This window comes from Lynx rufus, unplaced genomic scaffold, assembly GCF_022079265.1.
Source record: "Lynx rufus isolate CCGP_SWC_20201006 ecotype Redwood Valley unplaced genomic scaffold, mLynRuf1.p SCAF_8, whole genome shotgun sequence".
Lineage (NCBI taxonomy): Eukaryota > Metazoa > Chordata > Mammalia > Carnivora > Felidae > Lynx > Lynx rufus.
The window spans coordinates 57642447-57665566 of NW_025814896.1; the positions used below are offsets into that span (position 1 = coordinate 57642447).

The following is a 23120-nucleotide window of genomic DNA, read 5'->3' on the forward strand; positions in this document are numbered from 1 at the left end:
TTGAGGAGATGGAAAAGCCGGACACCCAGAAATGGCAACTATCATAGGCAAAAAACAAACAAACAAACAAACAAACAAACAAACAAACAAAAAACCGTAACAAAAACTGTTTATCTAAAGGACAAGGTAAGGGGCTGCCTAGTAAGGCAGGAAACTTTCAGGAAATAAGCATACTACAGTAGTAGAACTTGGGCTCCCAACCTTACTCTGATCAGCAAAGACCAAGAAAGGAGCCTAGACTTTGCCCCTTGATAGGCTGTAACAAGGTGCTCCAAACACTACTGCCTCTGTAATACACACACACACACACACACACACACACACACACACACACACAAGGATGGGTCAAAGAAGGCTAAATAAGGAGTCAGGACTTTCATCTTTGCAGGGGTAATGAGGTTACCAATCACAGTGACAGGAGAGACCGTGTGTGGAGCCTGGACTTCCACCCCTAAAAGGTGAAAATAAGACATTCCTTCCACCTAGGGTGGTATCAGAGAAGGTAGAGTGGAGAGTCAGGACCACCCCTGCCTACTCTCCATGTCAGTGGAAGCCATTGTAGAGGCTGCAATGACTGAATCCTGCCCCTTCTGGATAGGATGGCATCAGGGAAAGCACAGTAGAAAGCCAGAACTCTCATTACTGCCCAGCAGTAGCACAGCATCTCCTCCCGTCAACACATACTAAGTGGGGAACCTGGAATTCTGCTCCTGCCTGACTTTCCCTGAGACAGTACCCATCCCTTCTCCTGCAGAAGCTGTGCCAAAAAAGCCAACCAAAACAAAACATCTAGAGTTTCATAACATAATACCCCCAAACTCCAGCTTTAGTTGAAAAAAAAAATGTCTAGTCATACCAAGAACCAGGAGAATCACCACTTAAATGAAGAACATCAGTCAATAGATGCCAACAGACAGAGTGGAGATGGTAGTATTTGCTAATGAATATTTTTAATGAGCCATGATAAAAATGTCTTGGGGTGCCTGGGTGGCTCAGTCGATTAAGCATCTGACTTCGATGCAGGTCATGATCTCACGGTTTGTGAGTTCAAGCCCTGCATTGCATTCTGTGCTGACAGCTCAGAGCCTGGAGCCTGTTTCGTATTCTGTGTCTCCTCCTCTCTCTGTCCCTCCCATGCTCATGCTCTGTCTTTCTCTATCTCTCAATAATAAATAAGTGTTAAAAAAATTTTTTTAATGTCTTAAAGAAAATAGGGATTAAATTGAAGAGAAAATTAAATCTTGGCAAAGAAATAGAAGATATAAAGAAGAAACAAAAGAAAATCTTAAGAATGAAAAAATATAGTAGCCAAAAATAAAAACTCAATGGATGGTCTGGAAAGTGGGATAAAGTAGAAAAAGGGGATATACTCAAAAACACTATAGATAAATCAAAATGGAATGAAATTCTAAAAAAATTTAAATAACCCATAGTAAGGCAGGAACAAGAAAACAGAGAAATTAAAACAAAACAAAACAAAAAAACAGAACTGAGATGCCTGGGTAGCTCAGTCGGTTGAGCGACTGACTCTTCATTTTGGCTCAGGTCATGATCTCACAGTTGTGAGATGGAGGCCCACACCAGGCTCCACACTGAGCGTGGAGCCTGCTTGAGATTCTCACTCTCTCTCCCTCTGCCCCTCTCCCCTGCTTGCGCTCTCTTTGGGGCGGGGGGTGGGGATCAAAGGTAAGAGAAAATAAAAATTTAAATGGCAGGGTTAATTCCTAACATATCAATAATGGCATTAAATATAAAGAGCATAAATACACTAATTAAAGAACAGCTTTACCTTAATGTGTATGTGCTTAACAAGAGAGTGCCAAATTACTTGAGGCAGAAACTGACAGAACTGAAAGAGAAAAGAATGGATCCACTGTTACAGTTGGAGACTTCAACTCTTCTCCATAAGAAATGGACAGCTCCAACAGGTAGAAAATCAGTAAGGTCATAGCTGGGCTCAGCAACACCATCAATTAACTGGATATAATTGACATCTATAGACTACTTCACCAAACAAGAGCAGAATACATATTTTCTCAAGCTTACATGAAACAGTCACTAAGATAGACCACATTCCAGACCATAATGCACTCCTTAACAAATTTAAAATAGAGATCAAACAATGTCTTCTCTCAGACCATAGCAGAGTTAAATTAGAACCAATAACAAAGATAACTGGAAAATCCCAAAATATATAGAGATTAAAAACACACTTCTAAATAACACAGGGGTCAAAGAATAATATCAAGAGAAATGTAAAACATTTTCAACTAAATGAAAATGAAAACACAACTTGCCAAAATATGTGGGATTCGGAGAAAACAGTGCCTAAGGGAAATTTAAAGCACTAAATGCATATGTTAAAAAAGAAGAAAGATCTAATATCATTTATCTAAGTTTCAACCTTAAAAAACTAGAAAAAGTTGAGTGAATTAAATCCAAAGTAAGCAAAAGCAAAGAAGTAATAGAATTATAATGAAAATCAATTAATTTGAAAACAGAAAAAATAGAATAAAATAATAGAAAAATAGAATAAAAAATAAAATAGAATAAAAAAATAGAAAAAATCAACAAAACCAAGATGGTCTTTGAAATGATCAACAAAATTGATAAGCCTCTAGCCAATCTGTCTAACAAAAAAAAGGAGGACAGAAATTACCAATATCAAAAATGAAAGAGAGAACATCAGTACATTTTGCAAGGACAGTAAAAGGGCAGTAAAAATAGCTGGATTTATCATACTCATCACTTCATAATGTTGAATCACTAAGTTGTACACTTGAAGTTAATATAACACTGTCAGCTACACTTCAATAAAAAATTAATAAGCAGCCAAAAAATGGGATAATAAAGGAATACTATGAAATATTCTATGCCTACAAATTTGATAATATTGAGGAAATGGACTAATTCCTTGAAAGACACAATCTGCCAATACTCAACGTATAAAGACAAATGTCTATTAAAGAAATGGGATTAGCAGTTAATAATCTTCCTAAACAGAAAGGACCAGGCCCAGATGGTTCCCTGGTGAATTTTGCCAAATATTTAAGGAAAAAGTCTATCAATCTCTACAATATCTCAGAGGATAGAAACAGAGGTAGTACCTCCTAAATCACTCTAGGAGGCCAACATTATCCTAACACCAAAACTAAAGACCAATATCTCTCATGAACATGGATGCAAAAATTACCAACAAAATATCAGCCAATTGAATCCAACAATGTGTATAAAGAATTATGCACCATGATAAAGTGAGATTTATCCTAGATATGCAAGGCTGATTCAACATTAAGAAAATCAATTAATATAATCCATCACATCGACAAGCTTAAAAAAGAAAAATCACATGATCATATCAATAGATGCAGTAAAAGCATTTGACAAATTCCAATAAAACATGGTCAAAAAACAAAACAAAACAAAACAAACAAACAAACAAAAACCTCTCAGGAAACTAGGAATAGAGGGGAAATTCCTTAAAATGATAATGTGCATGTACAAAAATCCTGCAGCTAAAATTATATTTAACAATGAGAAACTCGAAGCTATTCCACTAATACTCAAGAATGTTCCCTTTTAACACTCCTTGCCAAAATCACACTGGAAGTCTTTGCTAATGCAGTAAGACAAGAAAATAAAATAAAAGGTATAAGGATTGGGAAGGAAGAAATAAAACTCTGTTCATTGATGATATGATCATCTATGAAGAAAATCTAAAATAATCTACAAAAAAAAAAAATACTCCAGGAACTAATAACAACAAGGCTATAGCAAGATTGATACACAAAAGTCAACTGATTTCCTATATGCTGGCAATGAAAAAATAAATTTGAAATTAAAACTAAAATACCATTTACATTAACACCCCCAAAATCAAATAGTTAGGTTTAAATTGAACAACATATGTATAAGATCTATATGAGGATAAGCAGAAAACACTGTTGAACAAAATCCAAGGACTAAATAAATGGAGATATCCCATGTTCATTGGTAGGAAGATTCAGTATTGTCAAGATGTCACTCTTCCTAACTCGGTCTATAGAGGCAATGCAATCCCAATCAAAATCCCATCAAAATATTCTGTGGATATCAATAAACTGACTCCAAAGTTTGTATGGAGAAGCAAAAGACCAAGAAGAGCCAGCAAAATATTTAAGCAGAAGAACAAGGTTGGAGGACTGATACTATTTAAGTTCAAGATTTACTATGAAGCTATAGTAACCAAGAGAGTGTGGTAATGAAAAAATAATTGACATATTTAGATCAATGGAACATAATATTTAGCCCAGAAACAGATGCATATAAATATAGTCAACTGATCTTTGACAAAGGATCAAAGAATGGACAAATGGAGCAAGGAAAGTGCTACTGGAACAGGTGGACATCTGCATGCAATGAAATGTATGTAGACACAGAACTCACACCCTTCATGAAAATTAACTCAAAATGGATCATAGACCTAAAAGTAAAACACAAAACTATAAAACTCCTAGGGGCACCCAGGTGGTCAGTCGGTTGAGCATCTGACTTCAGCTCAGGTCACGATCTCACAGTTTGTGAGTTTGAGCCCGCGTTGGGCTCTGTGCTTACAGCTCAGAGCCTGGAGCCTGCTTCAGATTCTGTGTCTCCCTCTCTCTCTTCCCCATCCCCACTCATGCTCTGTCTCTCTCTGTCTTAAAAATAAGTAAAACATTAAAAAAATTTAAACTCCTAGAATGTAGCAGAAAACCTAGATGTCCTTGGGTATAGTGATGGCTTTTTAGATACAACACAAAGGCACAATCCATGAAAAAAATACTTGATAAGCTCAACTTCATTAAAATTAAAAATTCTTCCGCAAAAGATGCTCAATGTCCGTCCTCATCAGGGAAATACAAATGCAAGCTGGTGCAGCCACTCTGGAAAACAGTGTGGAGGTTCCTCAAAAAATTAAAAATAGATCTACCCTATGACCCAGCAATAGCACTGCTAAGAATTTACCCAAGGGATACAGGAGTGCTGATGCATAGGGGCACTTGTACCCCAATGTTTATAGCAGCACTTTCAACAATAGCCAAATTATGCACTTGACCTTAGCCAAAAGGCCGAGAAGTGGTAACAATAGTCAAATTATGGAAAGAGCCTAAATGCCCATCAACTGATGAATGGACAAAGAAGATGTGGTTTATATATACAATGGAATACTACTTGGCCAAGAGAAAGAATGAAATCATGCCATTTGCAACAACGTGGATGGAACTGGAAGGTATTATGCTAAGTGAAATAACCAGGCAGAGAAAGACAGATACCATATGTTTTCACTCATATGTGGATCCTGAGAAACTTAACAGAAGACCAGGGGGGAGGGGAAGGGAAAAAAAAAGTTACAGAGAGGGAAGGAGGCAAACCATAAGGGACTCTTAAATACTGAGAACAAACTGAGGGTTGATAGGGGGTGGGGAGAGGGGAAAGTGGGTGATGGGCATTGAGGAGGGCACCTGCTGGGATGAGCACTGGGTGTTGTATGGAAACCAATTTTTTTTTAATTTTTTTTTCAACGTTTATTTATTTTTGGGACAGAGAGAGACAGAGCATGAACGGGGGAGGGGCAGAGAGAGAGGGAGACACAGAATCGGAAACAGGCTCCAGGCTCTGAGCCATCAGCCCAGAGCCTGACGTGGGGCTCGAACTCACGGACCGCGAGATCGTGACCTGGCTGAAGTCGGACGTTTAACCGACTGCGCCACCCAGGCGCCCCGAAACCAATTTGACAATAAATTATATTTAATAATAAAAAATTCTCCTGCAAAACACAATGTCAAGAAAATGAGAAAACAAGCCACAGAATGGGAGAAAATATTTGCAAAAGGCACATCCAATAAATGACTGTGAGCCAAAGTATACAATGAACTCCTAAAACTCAAGAATAAGAAGACAAAAAGCTCAATTAAAAAGTAGACAAAGATCTTAAGAGAAACAAAGAAGATATAAAGATGGCAAACAAGCTTATGAAAAGATGCACCACAGTATTTGTCATTAGGGAAGTGCAAATTAAAGCAACAAGATACCACTACACACCTATCAAAGTGGCCAAAATTCAGAATATTAACAATATCAAATTCCAGAGAGGATTGGAGCAATAGGAAATCTCAATGCTAGTGAGAATGCAAAATGTTTTAACCACTGTGCAGGAGAGTTTAGAAGTATTTTATAAAATGAAAGATATACTTGCTATGCTACCTAGCAGTCATGCTCCTTGGTATTAAAACTTGTGTCCACATAAAAACCTGCATGCAGATGTTTATAGCAGCTGTATTCATAACGGCAAAAACTTGGAAGCAACGGAGTTGTCTTTCAATAGGTAAACGGATAAATAAACTGTGGTGAAGTCAGCCAATGAAATACTACTCAGTGCTAACAAGAGATGAACTACCAGGACATGATAATAACATGAAGAAAAACTAAATGCATGTTACTAAGTGAAAGAAACCAATCTGAAAAGGCAACATGCTCTATGATTCCTACAATGTGACATTCTAGAAAAGATAAAACTATGGAGACAGTAAAAATATCAGTGGTTGCCAGATGTTGGGGTGGAGCAGAGGGGTAAATAGGCAGAGCATGCGGGATTTCTAGGGCAATGAAATGTTATGTGATAATGTAATAATGGATACATGTCATTATACATTTGTCTAAACCCATAAAATGAACAACATCAAGAGTAAGCCCTAAGGTAAAAAAATGGACTCTCAGTGATTATGGTGTATCAATGTAGGTTCATCGGTTGTAACAAATGTACCACTCTGGTAGGGGGATGCTGATAACGGGCGAAGCCTGAAAGTGTGGGGGCAGTGGGTAAATGAAAAACCCCTGGACCTTCTCTCAATTTTGCTGTGAACCTAAAATTTCTCTAAAAAATTATATTTAAGTTGAAAAGAGATAGCTTAGCAGACTCGATTAAAAAAATCTTCCAACTATATGCTGTGTATAAACTCACTTCAAATATAATAATATAGAAATATTGAAAGTAAAAAAAAATGAGAAATTACATACCATGTAAATACTAATTCAAAGAATTAAGGAGTGGAGATATTTTATCCATATCAGATAAAATAGATTTTAGAATAAAGAAAATTATTGGCAACATTAACTAATGATAAAAGGGTGACTCTACCAAAAAGACATAGCAACACCAAATGTGTATGCATCTGACAAAAAAGGAGCAGCATATGTAAAGCAAAAACTGCTACATATGAAAAGAGAAGTAGATAAATCCACAATTATAGCTGGGGACTTCTATATCCCTTCTCACCAATTACTAGAAAACCTAGACAGAAAATCAGTCAGAATATAGAAGAATTCAACAATGCCATCAACCAATAAGCTCTAACTGACATTCACAACACATTCCATTCAACAGCAGTACATTCTTTCAAGTGCCATGGAATACAGAGAAAAATAGACCATACCCTGGGCCACAAAACAAATCTCATTAACTTTAAAATAATTTAAATTATACAGAGTATGGTCTTTAATCACAAGGGAATCAGACTGAATATTCATAACAGAAAGATTGAAAGGAAATCTCCAAACTTTTGGAAACTAAACAACACACTTCTAAATAATCTAGGAGTCAAACAATAAAGTATCAAGAGAAATGAGACAACACAGAGTTGAATGAAAAGAAAAATAAAACATATCAAAAGTGTAGGAAGCAGCTAAAGCAGTGCTGACAGTGAAATCTATACCCGTAAATGCTTATATTAGAAAAGAGGATAAAAGACCAATAACCTAATTTTTCATTTCAAAACGAAGAGCAAGACAAACCTACAGCAATCAGAAAGAATGAAATAATAAAGAGCAGAAATCAATGAAATTCAAAACAGAAAATTAATAGGAAAACAAAGAAACAAACAAACAGAAGCAGGATCTTTGAAAAGTTCAACAAAATTAACACTGTTTTAACAATACTGACAAAGAAAAAATAAGACACAAGTTTCCAATATCAGGAATGAAACATGAGATATCACCACAGATACAGCATACATAAAAAATAATAAAGGAATATTTTGAACAACTCTCTCTCTATATATATTTTTTTACAACTTAGATGAAATGAACCAATTCCTAGAAAAACACAAACCATCACAAATCACACAATGTTAACTACATAATTTGAATAGCCCTGTAACTATTGAGTAAAATGAATTTATAATTTTAAATTTCCTGAAAGTTAAATCTCCTGGTCAAGATTATCTCACTGGTGAATTCTATCAAACATAAGCATTTAAAGAGAACTAACACCAATTCTCCACAATCTCTTCTTGTATACAGAAGAAGATACTTCCCAATTTACTTTATGAAATCATTTTTACACAGATACTAAACCCAGAAAAAGGAGTTAAAAAAAGGAAAACTATAGACCAATATCCTTCATAAATACAAATGAAAAAATCCTTACAAAATATTAACAAATAGAATTCAGCAATATATGAAATGAATTATTTATCATGACCATATGGAGTTTATTCCAATGGTAAGAGGCTGGTTCAATATTTGAAAATCAATAAATGTAATATGTGATATTAGTATGCTAAAGAAGAATAAAAATTGTGATCATATCGGGGCGCCTGGGTGGCGCAGTCGGTTAAGCGTCCGACTTCAGCCAGGTCACGATCTCGCGTTCCGTGAGTTCGAGCCCCGCGTCGGGCTCTGGGCTGATGGCTCAGAGCCTGGAGCCTGTTTCCGATGCTGTGTCTCCCTCTCTCTCTGCCCCTCCCCCGTTCATGCTCTGTCTCTCTCTGTCCCAAAAATAAATAAACGTTGGAAAAAAAAAAATTGTGATCATATCAACTGATGCAAAAAAATTAACAAAATTCATCATTCACTTATTATAAATACTCTCAGTAAATAAGGAATAGAGGGGAATTTCAAGTTAATAAAGAATGTATGTAAAAAAAAAAAAGGCCTATAGCAAACATCATACTTGAGGAGAAAATACTGAATGCTTTCTCCTAAAGACTAGAAATGAGGCAAAAGTATCTTCTTTCTCTGCTGCTATTCACCATGGTACTGGAAGTTACAGCCCATGCAACAAGGTAAGAAAAGGAAATAAAAGGTATATAAATAAGCAAGGAAGAAATAAAACTGGTTTATGTGCCAATGACATGAATGTTTATGTAGAAAATCCAAAGTAATCTACAAAAAAACAAATACAAAACCTCTTAAAACTACTAAGTAAATTCAGCAAGGTCTCACTATACAATATACACATTAAAAATCAATTATATTCCTATTATCAATAAATATATGGAAACCACAATTAAAATATATAGCAGTTTTAATTTCTAAAAAAATTTTAAATACTTAGATGGAAATCTAACAGCATAAGCTGAAAACTACAAAATGCTGGTGAAAGAAATTAAAGATCTAAATAAATGGAAAGATATACTGCATTCACAGTTTGGAAGGCTCAACATAATAAAATGAATTCTTCCCAAATTGATACAGGCAATTCTATCATCCAAGAAAGGCTTACTATAGATATAGATACAACTATCCTAAATTTTAATTTAAAGGAAAAGGATCTAGAATAGCTAAAATAATTTTGAAGAAAGAACTGAATAGGAGGAATCATTCACCCCAACTTCAAGATACAGCTGAAGTAATCGGGATGGTGTGGCTCTGGCAGAGGGACAGACACATACGTCAATGCAACAGAATACATAATCCAAAAATAGTCCAACACAAGTATGACCTACTACTTTTTAATGTGTGCAAAATCAATTCAATGGCGGAAAGATAGTCTTTACAAAAAAAATGGTGCTAGGGAAATGGGACACATGTTTGAAAAATTATAAATCATACACTTTATACAAAAAGTACCTCAAACTGGATCATAGATTTAAATATAAAACATAAAACTATAAAACTTTTGGAAGAAAAGAGGAGACAAACTTCAGAACCTGGGGTTTGGTAAACAGTTCTCAGAGATGACACTAAAAACACGATCCATAAAAGAAAAACTCCATAAACTGAACTTCATAAAAATTCACAACTTTTACTCTGTGAAAGACCTGTTTTCAAGGTCTTTTCAAGATGATGAAAAAAGCTACAGAGCGGGAGGAAATGTTTGGAAACTATGTATTCAATAAATGACTTATACCTAGAATATACAAAGAACTCTCAAAATTCACAGTAATGATCATTCAATTAGAAAATATGTTAATAATTACTATGTTTGAGAGTTTCTACAATAAAATACTTTTTTAAAATTTAAAAAAAGGGAAAATCTGGAATCCAGGACTGATATTTTAAGGTATATAGCAGCCTGGACATAAGAGTTTTTTTGTTGTGTTGTGCTTTGCTAATGATACTGATAGATATTCTTACTGGTTCGAAACAATTTTAAGGGACCATGGCAGATTCAAACAAATTTTCACCTTTTAATATCTTTTTCTTAGCCATCTGAAATATAGCAAACCTCCTAACTAACTAGTCCCCTGATTCCACATTTGACTAGTCTGTTAACAATGCAATAATCGGAGATATTCTTTTACGACACAAATCAGGTCGAAATCATCCATTAGCCCCCTTCTTCTCTCATTCAGAACATGAGCCAAGGTCTTTACACTGGCCCAACCTCTCCCTGAACCCACCATCTCTCTGATCATCTCCTCTACTCTCTACTCACTCAATCTCTTCCTGCCATACTGGCTTCTTTTGTGCTCTTTGCACACATCAGCCATGTTCCAGCCTCTGGGCCTTTGCATCTCATGTTCTATCTGGAACACTCTTCTTCTGGATATCACACAGATCACTCCCTCACTTTCTACAAGTCTCCACTAAATATCATTTTCTCAGAGCCAAGCTTTCTTCTTAGCACATTACAGAGTTTTTATCACCCTCACTTCTGCCAGCTTCTAGTCTCCAGCCTCTTTTCAGGTGTCATGCTTTTCCAGAGCACTTTTCATCTTCCAACATACTATAAAATTGACTTATTTTATCTTGTCTTGTGTGTCTCCCCTCTCAAGACTGTCAGCCCCACAAGGACAGAGATTTCCATCTGTTTTTGTGCACTGCTGTTCCCCAGAACCCAATGCCTGGCACATAGTATGTGCTCAATAAATATTTGTTGAATGAATTTTAATCAAAATTACTAGATAAAAAGTGACAAAGCTTGGCCATTACAGATGGTAATATTAAGTATCTTGTACTAGGATGAGGAAAGCCACTTTTGAAGCCCTTATTCTTTGCCAGAGCTCTACCAAATGCTTGATGTCACTGCGCACACACACGCACACACATGTGTATACACACACACACACACACACACACACACTACCCACAAACACACACACACAGTCCAGAGAGCTGGAGCATTTCACTAGGGAGAAGCCATGAGGAATTAACGTGCCCTCATGAGGACTTATCATCAGTGCTCTAAATTGGCGTATTGCCCTAGAAATAGCTGACATTTATTGAGTACTACATAGCAACTACTCTGCTAAGCATTTGTATTTTTACCTATTCTCATTTTAACAACTGTGTGAGTTGATACTATACTAATTTCCCTTTCACAAACAAGTGCAGGGAGTTTTGTTGAGATAAAGAAGCCAGAGGCAGGAAGTGGTGGCTTCAGGTAGTGAACACAGATACACTGACTGAAAGCCCAGCTTCTAACTCCCATAGAACCCTTACCACAAGCCGGCTCCACTGCTAAGTACTCTGTGCACAGCATCCACCTAGCCTCAAAAGAAGGATTGTGAACCATGACAGCTTAGCTGGATGACAGAGCCCCATTCAACCAGGGCTGGCCAACTCAAAACACACATCACCTTCGCTATGAGGCCTGTCACCTTATTTAATATTGAGGTTGCTTCCACACACACTATACCCCCTTTTATTTCTCCCCAAGTACTTAACTGATTTATTTTGTTTGTCATCTGCCTCCCCCCATAATGAAAGTTCCATAAGTGTAAGTTTAGGGCTGACACTAAAGCCTGCAGAACAGTGCCCAGCCTACAGCAGTCATTTGATATTTTTTTCCACTGGAACTAGTAAATATTTTTTCTATGACAAGATCCACAACTTGGAGTAGAAATGGTAATATTTAAAGATGAGAGAGACCCAGACCAGATCCTTGCTCCTTTTTTGGGATTATCTGGCCACAAATGTCAATACTGCCAAGGCACCAAGAGATTCTCTATGATTGGAGAATATTTCTACTTCTGAGTGTGGTTGACATTTCAATAGCTATCACCAGAAGCCTCTGTAGAGGCTAGAGCCTGTCCTCCATGAAGGAAAGTCAAGCCACACTATGGTAAATAACCACACAGTCTTGTTTTCAGAAGGCAATCTCCCCGCATTAGTGCAGGGATGTCACATAAGCTGTCAATCAATCCTTAGATGTCCATGAATCAGTTGTAGAGAACACAAAACACCCTCTGAAAAAGTGATTTTTAATTACAGCTTTGATATTGGGACCTCGACCTGAAAGCCAACTGTATCCTCATGACCTGCAGCTTTGGAAGACGGGGCGAGCTGCCCTATGAGTGCCCTGTGATCTGAATGCAGGGGAGCCTTCACTGGGTCACAGGTGAAAAGTCAGCCAGAAATCGGGAACTGCAGTCACCCCGTAATATCACGCTGTGTCTGTGGCTGTGGCTGTGTAATCCCAAATGTCTGAATGAATAGTAGCACATTGAGTGAATGTCAAGGTATTTCTAAATATCTAGGTACTTGACATTTTTGACCAAAAAACAAAACAAAAGAAAAAAGGAACTGATTTCCATTATATTTTACAATGTATGTTTTTTTGCTATATAACTAAAGCAGAACAGAAGGAAATTTGGTAAATTTAAGACAACGTCCAGATTCACCATATTGAACATGGGAAAATTTGTAAATAGGACCCAGCTACGGAAGCATAATTGGTCTGGAAGCAGGAGGTCATCCCAATGAAATCAGGTGCCTCAGGTGTGTTGATGTGCCTTCGTAGTTATGTAAGTGTTTGCATTAACTTTAGACTCAAATCTAAAATATTAAAGAAATAAAATTGTCAGATATGGTATTTATATTTTATTTTGCCTTGCATAGCAAAGCAAGATGGTGTGTGTGTGTGTGTGTGTGTGTGTGTGTGTGTGTGTGTGTGTGTGACTGTTTTTATAAGGACTTAGTATTCTCTGTAAATGTGTACTCTTGGGAGCTACTCCAAGTCCAAGTGCTGGCTCCTCACAAAGGTCTCAACTTGTTCATTGCCCATCCCCTAACCACCCTGTATGAGGTTTCATGCCCCCATCATTCTGTGGCTCTGCCCCTTTATGAGCATCACTGCTTTCTCACCTCTTCTCCTGGGACAAGTGAAGGAGGAAGAAGCCTGGGATAGGGCTAGGCCCTCAGGAGGACTGTTGGGTGACAAAATGTGCAGGAAAATGGAACGGTTCCTGGAGGAGGAAGGGCATTGCCAGGAAAGAGGGCAGGGCCCTCAGGTCCCATCTGAGGGAACAGGCAGTGAGCAGGAATGGGATACAGAGCAGAAGGCCTCAGGTCTCAGGCCAAACCAGCAGGGCATTGTGGGTTTACATTTAGAAAGAGATGCCTGTAAAGAGCCTTTGAGGGCCTCTGTAGCTGAGCCTTCAGTAGGCACAGCTATGAGTGGCCATGGGAACCCCTGCATTATCAGTATTATCCAGTTCCTTTCTGCTTCTGCATTTGTCACTGAGGGACACCACCTCCTTCCCAAGACTCTTCCTGTCTACCCACAGGCCCCTGGAACAGTGTTGACAGCCTGCTCATCAGCTTCTTTCTCAAGGCTTCTTTCTCTTTCTCCTTTGTGGGCTGCCTTTGCTTATTTTTTCTCCTCCTAAATATAATTGATATTTTACCACCTCCTTTTCTATGATTTTTTTCTTAAAGATTATATCTGATATCAAAAACTACCTCTATGGAAGGCTTCCTTAGAAAACTGATGTATGGGGCCCCCAGGGTGGCTCAGTTGGTTAAGCATCCGACTTTGGCTCAGGTCATGATCTTGTGGTCCATGAGTTTGAGCCCCATGTTGGGCTCTGTGTTGACAGCTCAGAGCCTGGAACCTGCTTTGGTTTCTGTGTCTCCCTCTCTCTCTGCTCCTCCCCTGCTCATGCTCTCTTTCTCAAAAAATAAACATTTTTTGAGAAAAATAAACATTTAAATAAACATTTAAAAAAAATTAAAAAAAAAAACAAAGAAAGAAAACTGAAGTATGTATTAGCTCAGAGAATGGGCTTGCTTTGTTAGAGAAGTGAAGGGAGGAGGGGTTGGGAAAAGAGGAACAGCATTTGGGGAGGAGGGACGGCAGGTACAAAGGCCCTAACGCAGGAGGGCAAACACTGATTCTGAAGAACTCAAAGAAGGCCATCATGTATGCATTTGTTCCAACTCATGAAGGAAGGGACACATCATGTTCAATATATTCTGCTGAATAAGAAGGCCAAGGAATTTTTGCACTTAGTCATTCCATAGAAATATTTAAGCACTTACTAAGTACCACTCACTATACTAGGTTCTGGGGGTATAAATATGAGTATGTTACATCCTGTGTCTCTAGGGAGCTCCAACAAATAATAAAGAAACTAAGGTGAACAATTGCAGTTACATGCAATGAGCACTTTGATATAGGTGTGGCCAAAGGCTATGGGGATAGCAAGAAAATTATTAATTCACTCAAGAGCTGAATTATCTTGAAAATTAATCTGTGTTCTATACATCATCACCAAATGATACCAAATAAATGAATTGTTATTGAGTTTAGTCATGAAGCAAACCAGAAAATCTAAATTCTGACAGATATCAAAAGGCAATAGAATTGTTTAAAGGATGTCAAAGTGGGGCGTCTGGGTGGCTTAGTCAGTTAAGCATCTGACTTCAAGTCAGGTCATGATCTCACAGCTCATGGCTTCGAGCCCCACATCGGGCTCTGTGCTGACAGCTCAGAGCCTGGAGCCTACTTCAGATTCTGTGTCTCCCTCTCTTCTGCCCCTTCCCTGCTCACACTCTGTCTCTGTCTCCTTCAAAAATAAATAAACATTAAAAAAATATTAAAAAAAAATAAAGGAAGTCAAAGTATACAATCCTACCTCAAAACTTCTCTAGGCTTGGGCAACCATTCAAATAACTAAAGTTGAGCATAATTGAATTTTAGAATGTGTACTTGAGACAAAAAATAAATAAAGGAAACACTGAATTAGACCTGACTGTATACACAGGTCAGGATCAGATAGAAAAGGAGAGAAAGGCAACATAAATTTAAAATTGCTCTTTTGTTGAGATCCAACTAAAAAACTCATACTTAGAAAGATTTAATGGCAAATACTAAGATTTGCCTTTTCATTCACTGTAGTTTATAATAAGATTATCAATAAATAAAATGCAGAGACTTGGACCTTTGCATTAGTTCTGCCAAGGATCAGCTGTGTGAAAACCAAGTCACAAGGTTCCTCTGAGTTTCAGTCTCCATATTATGAAATAGAACAATTTCATCAGTAGCATTCAATGATTGTAAAATAGTCTTTCCAGAACAATCAAACGCTGCTATATTATTTTCACTGATTTCGACACTGGCTAACTGTAACTGCAAAAACTAAGGAAAATACAAAGCTATTTTACCAATTATATTTGCCAGGCTGGAATGCATCCAATTTTTACAAACAAGACTGAATTTACCCAAGATAAATTGGCAAATGTATAATGCCTGATAATTATGAGGCTATATGAAACCCAAGAGTACATATGGGGTCTGGTGAAGACTAGATAGCCTCACTAACTAGGAAACACTCACTTTTCAGTCAGATAAAACCTTTCTCACGATATCGATGGCCCTTCTCTTAGATAAGGGAACCATAAAAAAAATCACCCAAATATAATGTCAGATACCATTGTATGTTACTATGAATGTAAATGAAATGTGTATAAGCTGTTTCTTTGTAGGACATCCTTCCTCCCGTCTTGGTCACGTTTGCTAAAATGTTTGATAAAGCTGCTTAAAGTGAATAGGGAGTTACAATATGTGAGCCAAGGGGAGTGTGATCATTTAAAACAAAAAAAAAATTGGAATATGGTTTTGTCATTAGATCCAAAAATGACACAGTAATTATATGCAGTGCTACATAATGATTCTAACTGTAATTGCAGTATAATTTTGGGGGCATGCACGTACACTCCACCTCCATCATAATTATTATGTTTAGATCATGTCACCTTGTGTTTCAAGTTCTCCGCTAATTCCTTGAGCTACAGACTCTTCAAATATGTAGATTCATTTAAACATATATAGCGCCCATGATACCTATCCGATCATCACAGGACCTGAACATATACATGAGTTATCAACAGAACACTAATAGCTATGCAAACACCTAATGTTGTGGAAAGCCAACCCTGTTCTACTCTGCTACTTCTTGGTCAATTTTCCAAAAGTAAGAATGTCAGGGAAGGGATACCTTTTTTGCAACTTTTTGTGAGACAGAATAGTTTATACACTCTCCTATGTCATCTCTTCTCTTATCAGTGAAAAGGTCCATGTCACACAATGCAAAATGCTTTGACAAATGGAAGCACCTTTTGCAGTTATTAATGGGAAGGAACATTCACACCGCTCGTTCTCAAGGCCAAAAGCCAGAGCCCTTTTAAGCACAAGCGACTATGATGGATAAGCATGGCTGTATGACAGCTTATCTCATTTGCTATTCAGACCCCACTTCCACTCCATAAAGTGTCATGTTAATTGTGTCATATGAGCAAATGCTACATCCTTTGACAAACTTAAAATTATAAGGCATATAATTTGCAATGGTTAATTTTATGCATTAATGTGGTTAAACTACCCATAATGGGGGTGGGCCTCATCTAATCAGTTGAAGGCCTTAAGAATAAAGACTGAGGTTACCTGAAGAAAAACTTCTACCAGAGTTTCTAGGCTTCAGATTCAAGACTACAACAGCAACTCTTATCCAGCCTGAAATCTTGCCCTATAGATTTTAGACTTGCCAGCCTCCACAATCACATAAGCCCATTCTTTAAAATCTCTCCATCAATCCATCCATCCATCCATCATTCTCTCTTCCCAACCTCCACCCCTACCTATATATCTCCTATTGATTCTCTGGGGACTACTAATATAAGTTTATTCAGAAAAGTAAATATGCTGCTTACTCTCTTTGAAAAAAAACAAATATTTTTTTGTCTTTATTTATGACATTGGTAAATAACGAACCAATTCTTAGTTTTAAGATTACAAGAAACACCCTTTGTTAAAAACTTCATGAAACCAGCTGAGAATCAAGTTGTCATATTGAGCTTTTGTACTTTGTATAAAACTACACTTAAGTATATATGATATATTTTCCATACCAACTAAGTTTGTGTACCTTCCATAGGACAAAGAGGATGTAAATACCAAGGAACTCGGTAATCACGACTCTCAGTTAATGACATCTGACTATTCTTCGTTGAGATATCACATATAAGGAAGTCCAGTCATTTTGCAGGAAACCAGTAGCATAATCATATTCTTATGTGTAACAATTACAAAAACTATGTTTTTAAAGCAGGGTGTGGATTATAATATTTCCCATTATAAGACTAGCTTTAGGTCTGTTAAACCCACAAGAAGCAGTTATTCCTAATAAACATCATTATTTCCACACCAGAAGACACACTTAAAAAAAAAAAATCTTTATAAGCAGCAAGCAAGTTACAATGGCTTTACTTTTAACTCTGAGCTATATTCTATTAGAGTTATAAATATTGTATTAAAAATGGTATTTTATTATTTATATATAACAGATTGATTCCAGAGAAAATGTTGAAATTATATATGTTAAATTAGTTTTTTTTCAGAAAAGGAAGTCTTTCTTGGAGGCATTCTCTAGACAAAGGTACTTACTAACAGCAGAGTCATAGGAGGTTGAATTGTGTTCCCCTCTCGTGAAGGGATATGGTGACAGGTAAGCGTGCATGCAGTTCTTGGACGGTGGCTGATTGGCTAGGAAGGAGAGCAAATGATGGTAGTTGTTATTGAGATGCTGAGTGAATACTTCCTAACAAGAGACATACAGGACCTGGGATACACAAGTTAAATAAACTGTGGGTGGGAGCAACAGATTCAGAGAACTGATGAGTGGGGGGGTGGGGAACTCACATCAAGCAGCTCAGGGGACCTGGAAAATAGATTCATCCAAAACATCTAGTTCATGACATAGTTCAATGCTGGGAATGCCCCTAATATCACCTTAAGATTAAAGGCACTACACTTCATTTATTTTCACAGCCATATTCTCCAGTTCCCAACATGATGCCTAGCACATAGTATTCAAAAAGTAATTGTTTTAAAACTCTAATAAACTTAGATTTACCCATTGTCAGCTCTGATTAATATAAAATGTATCCTATATTCTATTTTTAGGGAAAAGCTGGAAATGATAGGTCGTACAAGCTAATAATTTAAATGCATTTTTAGTATTTGGAGAAAACACAAGAAAAAAACTTTTATGTTGTTGGAAAACTTGAAGCTTTCACTGTGTACCCTTTAAGGAGGAGTGAAATATTCTTTCTTTCTCTAAGTCCTTGGCAAAATCTTCCTCTTGCACAGTCTGACTTACTCTGCCAGAGTCTGAATGCTTTTCATTGGCAGATTCCATGCTCATTCTCCTCTCCAAAAGGACTACAAGATAGCCTACCAACTATTTCTTGCAAAATTCCATTTCATCATTACTTTGTTCCTTTCACATATGCCAACTTGCTGTCAGCTTGCTTACGTCTTCCAAGATCTCATCTCTTTATTATATATTATTTTATCATATAATCTTGACTAGTGTGTAAATGCCATATTTTGATATATCACAGGAGTATTGGATAAGGAGACTAATAATTTCAACCTACAATAACCTTGAGGGTAATAAATAGTTCTTTTATTGTTGAATGCAATAAGATAAAAGCTAGTTATTTTCAATGAATTTACTTTCAGAGATTAATATAATATAGGAAATACAGTGAAAAGAATGTACTGTATTTTTAAGAAGCTATTCTACATCAAAAAGGAACTCTCAAGTTTCTATGAGAGAACACAGACATCAGAAGCCAGGCATTTCTTGATAATTCCCACTACCTTGGTTAAAGCCCAAACAGTGTGCTTTCATCCACCGCTGCTGGTAAGTAAGTTTCATTATAACAAACAAAAAAAAAAGATATTTTTTAACTTTAAAGCCACCAATATAAAATATCTGATCTCTATATCTTAATTTTTAAATTTGACATTTAAAGGGTTGATAGCCAAAAATAAAACTAATTTATTTGCAACACAGCAATAACAGACACAGCAATAATAGACAAGAAAAATACTATAGGTAATACCTAGTTTTTTGTTGTTGTTGTTAGGGTGAGTGTATTTTAAATATGAGCAAGGAAACAGAAGATAATTCAGTTTTGCCATAAATATTCAGACCCCTATTTAGGTTAGAAAATAAAATAATTATTCATATAGCCATTTCTACTTACTGAAAAAGAATCACTTCATGAATCTTTTGAAGACATTCTATCAGGATTCTACATTTAAGAATCCAATCCTATTTGTAAGTGATCTATACTAAATAAGAAGCTTCTCATTCTTATTTTAATGACGAGGGGAAATAAAGCTAAATTGCACTTACTGTACCAGAACTTCCAGATACTGGAATCATTCTCTTCCGCAATCCCATTAAACCAACATCTCCAGAAGAATCCTTCATGGTGGAAAGTGACATTCTCTATCTGTACAGGACACAAAGAAAGTAATTTGCCATCAACACAAAGCACATAACCTAAATTATCACATCCAGGAAAATATTACAACAATGGATTTTATCCCAAATAATGATGGTCAGTAGCTTGCTACCTATCTCTTCTGTGAAGAAATAGGCACTCCACCACTATTCTCTGATTTCAAGAGGATACATAAGGCTACCCTCATCCCTACCAAGTACATCAGTATTTGGAAGAAGAAACGCACATTCTGTTCACCTGAACACTTCCCCACTTCAGTTGCAAGAAGCCAGTAATCCGATCCAAAAGCCACCAAAAAGAGTAAAACCCCCAAAGCACCAAAGAGAGCCCCAAAGAAGATGGCAATATTTAGTCTCATCTTCAAGCCACTGGTTTCCCTTTAAATAAACTTAGAAATTAAAAAAAATGGCAGACACGTAGCTTCTCAATTAAAAAAAAATAAGAAAAATAAGAAAGATTTTTCAGTAGGCAGGATCTTCTTTAGAAGCCTCTCCTAGCTCATGTTTTGGTGACTTCTCACTCGCACCCAGTGGGTGGATTTGTATTCCCTTTGCTCTCCCCTGGAGGGACTCCAGCCCAGCAGCTGAGAATGGCCAGCTATTTTAGGATACTGATTGAGGAGCTGTCTCTCTCCCGTGGGGATCAAAAAATAGCTGACCTTCCCCTGACTGTAGAGAGGAATATCAGGGGCTGGCTAGAATGACCATTTTTGCTGTTGGGTAATCCATAGAAGTGGAAAGAAGATGAAGTGGTATGAAGTCATTGGCAGTATTGGCCCAAAGTCTTAAGTGTCTGAACAAGCTCCTCAGTCTAGAATGACCATTACAACACCAAAGCCAAAGACACTTAAGATTCTCTTTGAAGACAGATAAAGAACAGCTATAAGGAACCACAAAGAGTTTTCTTGGATATAATTAAAGTTGTAATTAATTTCTTAATTCCTTTTGGATACTTTAGGGATACAAAATAATCTGCAGGTCAAGTGGTCTAACGTATCATGGAGTACAGCTCAAGTGTATAACCTAGACATTCAGATGTATACTTAAAAGATCAAGAAAAAAGTAACATAGGCTATTTAAAGTACAAAAAAGTACCTTCATGCTACCCACACTATTGACATAAAAACAGCACTTTCTACAGCAGCTCCAATATCTTGTACAAGTTACTCCAAATAACCATCCCTAAAGTGAACCGAAGAAAAACAGAGTCCCAAAGTATATTGTTGTCTGGATTAAGATGAAAGAATCTGGTCTACTCTTTATTTTTGTTTCCTTCGTTTTAAATGTTCAACTTCGTCAAAACATCCTGGATTCTGATACAAACCACCTCATGAATCTATACTTTCTCCATGCCTTATCTCTATTGTTGTTTTCTTTTCATGTCTGAGTATACAAGAGTATTTTTAAGTACTTGTGTAGCATTTTAAACTTTGTACTGTCTCTATGGCTACTGTTTTTGGTTTTTCCTTCTAAATATATATTCTCAACAATAATGTGAGTTAGTGCATCTTCTGAAGAGGCATCAGCTCTACCAGCTTCCTTCACCACTTCTGCTTGGTATGGGACAGATCCTTAAATACAGATCCACGGAGGGCAAAAGATGACTCTTCAGTAGGGAGGCAGGGCCTTCGCCAGTCCTGGCTATATGTAGTCAGAGGTACCCGAAGGTCATGAATGGAATTCTAGGTCACAGAATCAGTGGCTGCGAGGGCTAAATGGAATTCAACACAACACCTCAGCTGATTCCTTATCTAATGCTCAAATCTCTTTTGTAAGAACCCCCACGGCATGGAGCCATGCCATCTCTAGCCTGCTGTCTTGAAAGACATCAGGAATGTCCACACAGCCCAACCTTAAGTTCTGCCAAAAGCTGCTTTCCTAAAGTTTCCAGTATTAATCCTATTTGGTCCTCTAAGATTGCATAGCACAGGTGTGCAATCTTCTGTCATGTGACAGAATTTCCTGGTATTTTTCTGATGAAGAAGCAGTCATCCCAAGCCTCCTCAAACCAGAACTGCTACTGGACCCCTAAATTGAGGTCTTTTTCTTCTAAGCTAAACATCCTATTCTTTTAAACATCCTAAGGGTTGGCACAACTCCAAATTTCCCTGTTATTCTTCTTCTTTGCTAAAATCTTCAAGGATTTGATTGAAGTGAGGCATAGTATAATCTTCTGCATAGAGCCTAGCACCTGAATACCACCACCTTTCTAATTTGGAGGCTGTGATAAGCAGAATAATAGTCTCCCAAAGATGTCCACACCCTAATCCTAACTGTAATCACATAATCTGTGAATAGGTTATGTGGCAATATCCTGGATTACACAGGTAGGCCCAATCTAATCACATGAACCCTTTAAAGTAGAGAATCTCTTCTAACAGAGTAGGCAGAGAAAGGAATGTGGCAAGAAAAAGAGTCAAAGAGTTGCTGGTTTGAAGGGGTCACAAGCCAAGTAATGTGGCTGGCTTCTAGTGCCTGGAAGAGGAAAGAACAGATTCCCCCTGGGCCCCTCCCCCACTAAGGAAGAAACATAGCTTTACCAACACCTTGATTTGGGAGGTTTCTGACCTCTGGAACTGTAGGGATAGTAAATTTGTATTCTTTTAAGCCACCAATTTTTTTTTTTTATTAAATTTTTTTTTTCAACATTTATTTTTTGGGACAGAGAGAGACAGAGCATGAACGGGGGAGGGGCAGAGAGAGAGGGAGACACAGAATCGGAAACAGGCTCCAGGCTCTGAGCCATCAGCCCAGAGCCCGACGCGGGGCTCGAACTCACGGCCGCGAGATCGTGACCTGGCTGAAGTCGGACGCTTAACCGACTGCGCCACCCAGGCGCCCCTTAAGCCACCAATTTTTTATTCATTTGTTGCAGCAACAATAAGAGACTAATACAGATGCTGTTCGGTAATTAATGCAATACCAGATCAAATTAAGGGTTTTGGGGGGGTGGGGGGAGAAAATACATCTTGAAGAAGTGCTTATTGAGAACTTGTGAGGGCCCAGGCATTTTGCCAGACATTAAGGTTACAGTACATAGGCCCTGACCTTGAGGAATTCATGCCCTAGTGGGAAAAAATAAGTGATTCATTAGAATGAAGTACATAGAGGTTTAATAATGAGCTTTGGGCCAACCTGGACACATTCTCCTCCTTCCCAGCCCACCCCTCTCCCAGTGTCAGTGTGGTTGTGTAGTTGTGGTCATAGACACCAACACTGCTCTCTGGAGAGGAGGAGGAATTTCTTCATGAGGATTTTATTTATTTTATTTATATCCCAAAGGTTTATGGTAAACATCTATGCATCAATACTAAATCTTTAACACACACACATTAACAAACA

At 37.4% G+C, this 23120-nt stretch overlaps 1 protein-coding gene across 1 annotated transcript in view; it reads right to left on the reverse strand.

The window, feature by feature from the left end:
* The window catches only part of TMEM182 (transmembrane protein 182), a 54134-nt gene extending 33255 nt beyond the window's left edge, over window positions 1-20879 (reverse strand). The window contains exons 1-3 of the mRNA XM_047069175.1: window positions 20874-20879; window positions 19668-19767; window positions 17906-18004 (exon numbers count right to left, since the gene is read on the reverse strand). Of these exons, the coding sequence (XP_046925131.1) occupies window positions 17906-18004; window positions 19668-19767; window positions 20874-20879 (205 nt within the window). The remainder of the gene's footprint in view (window positions 1-17905; window positions 18005-19667; window positions 19768-20873) is intronic.
* Window positions 20880-23120: the final 2241 nt, after the last annotated feature.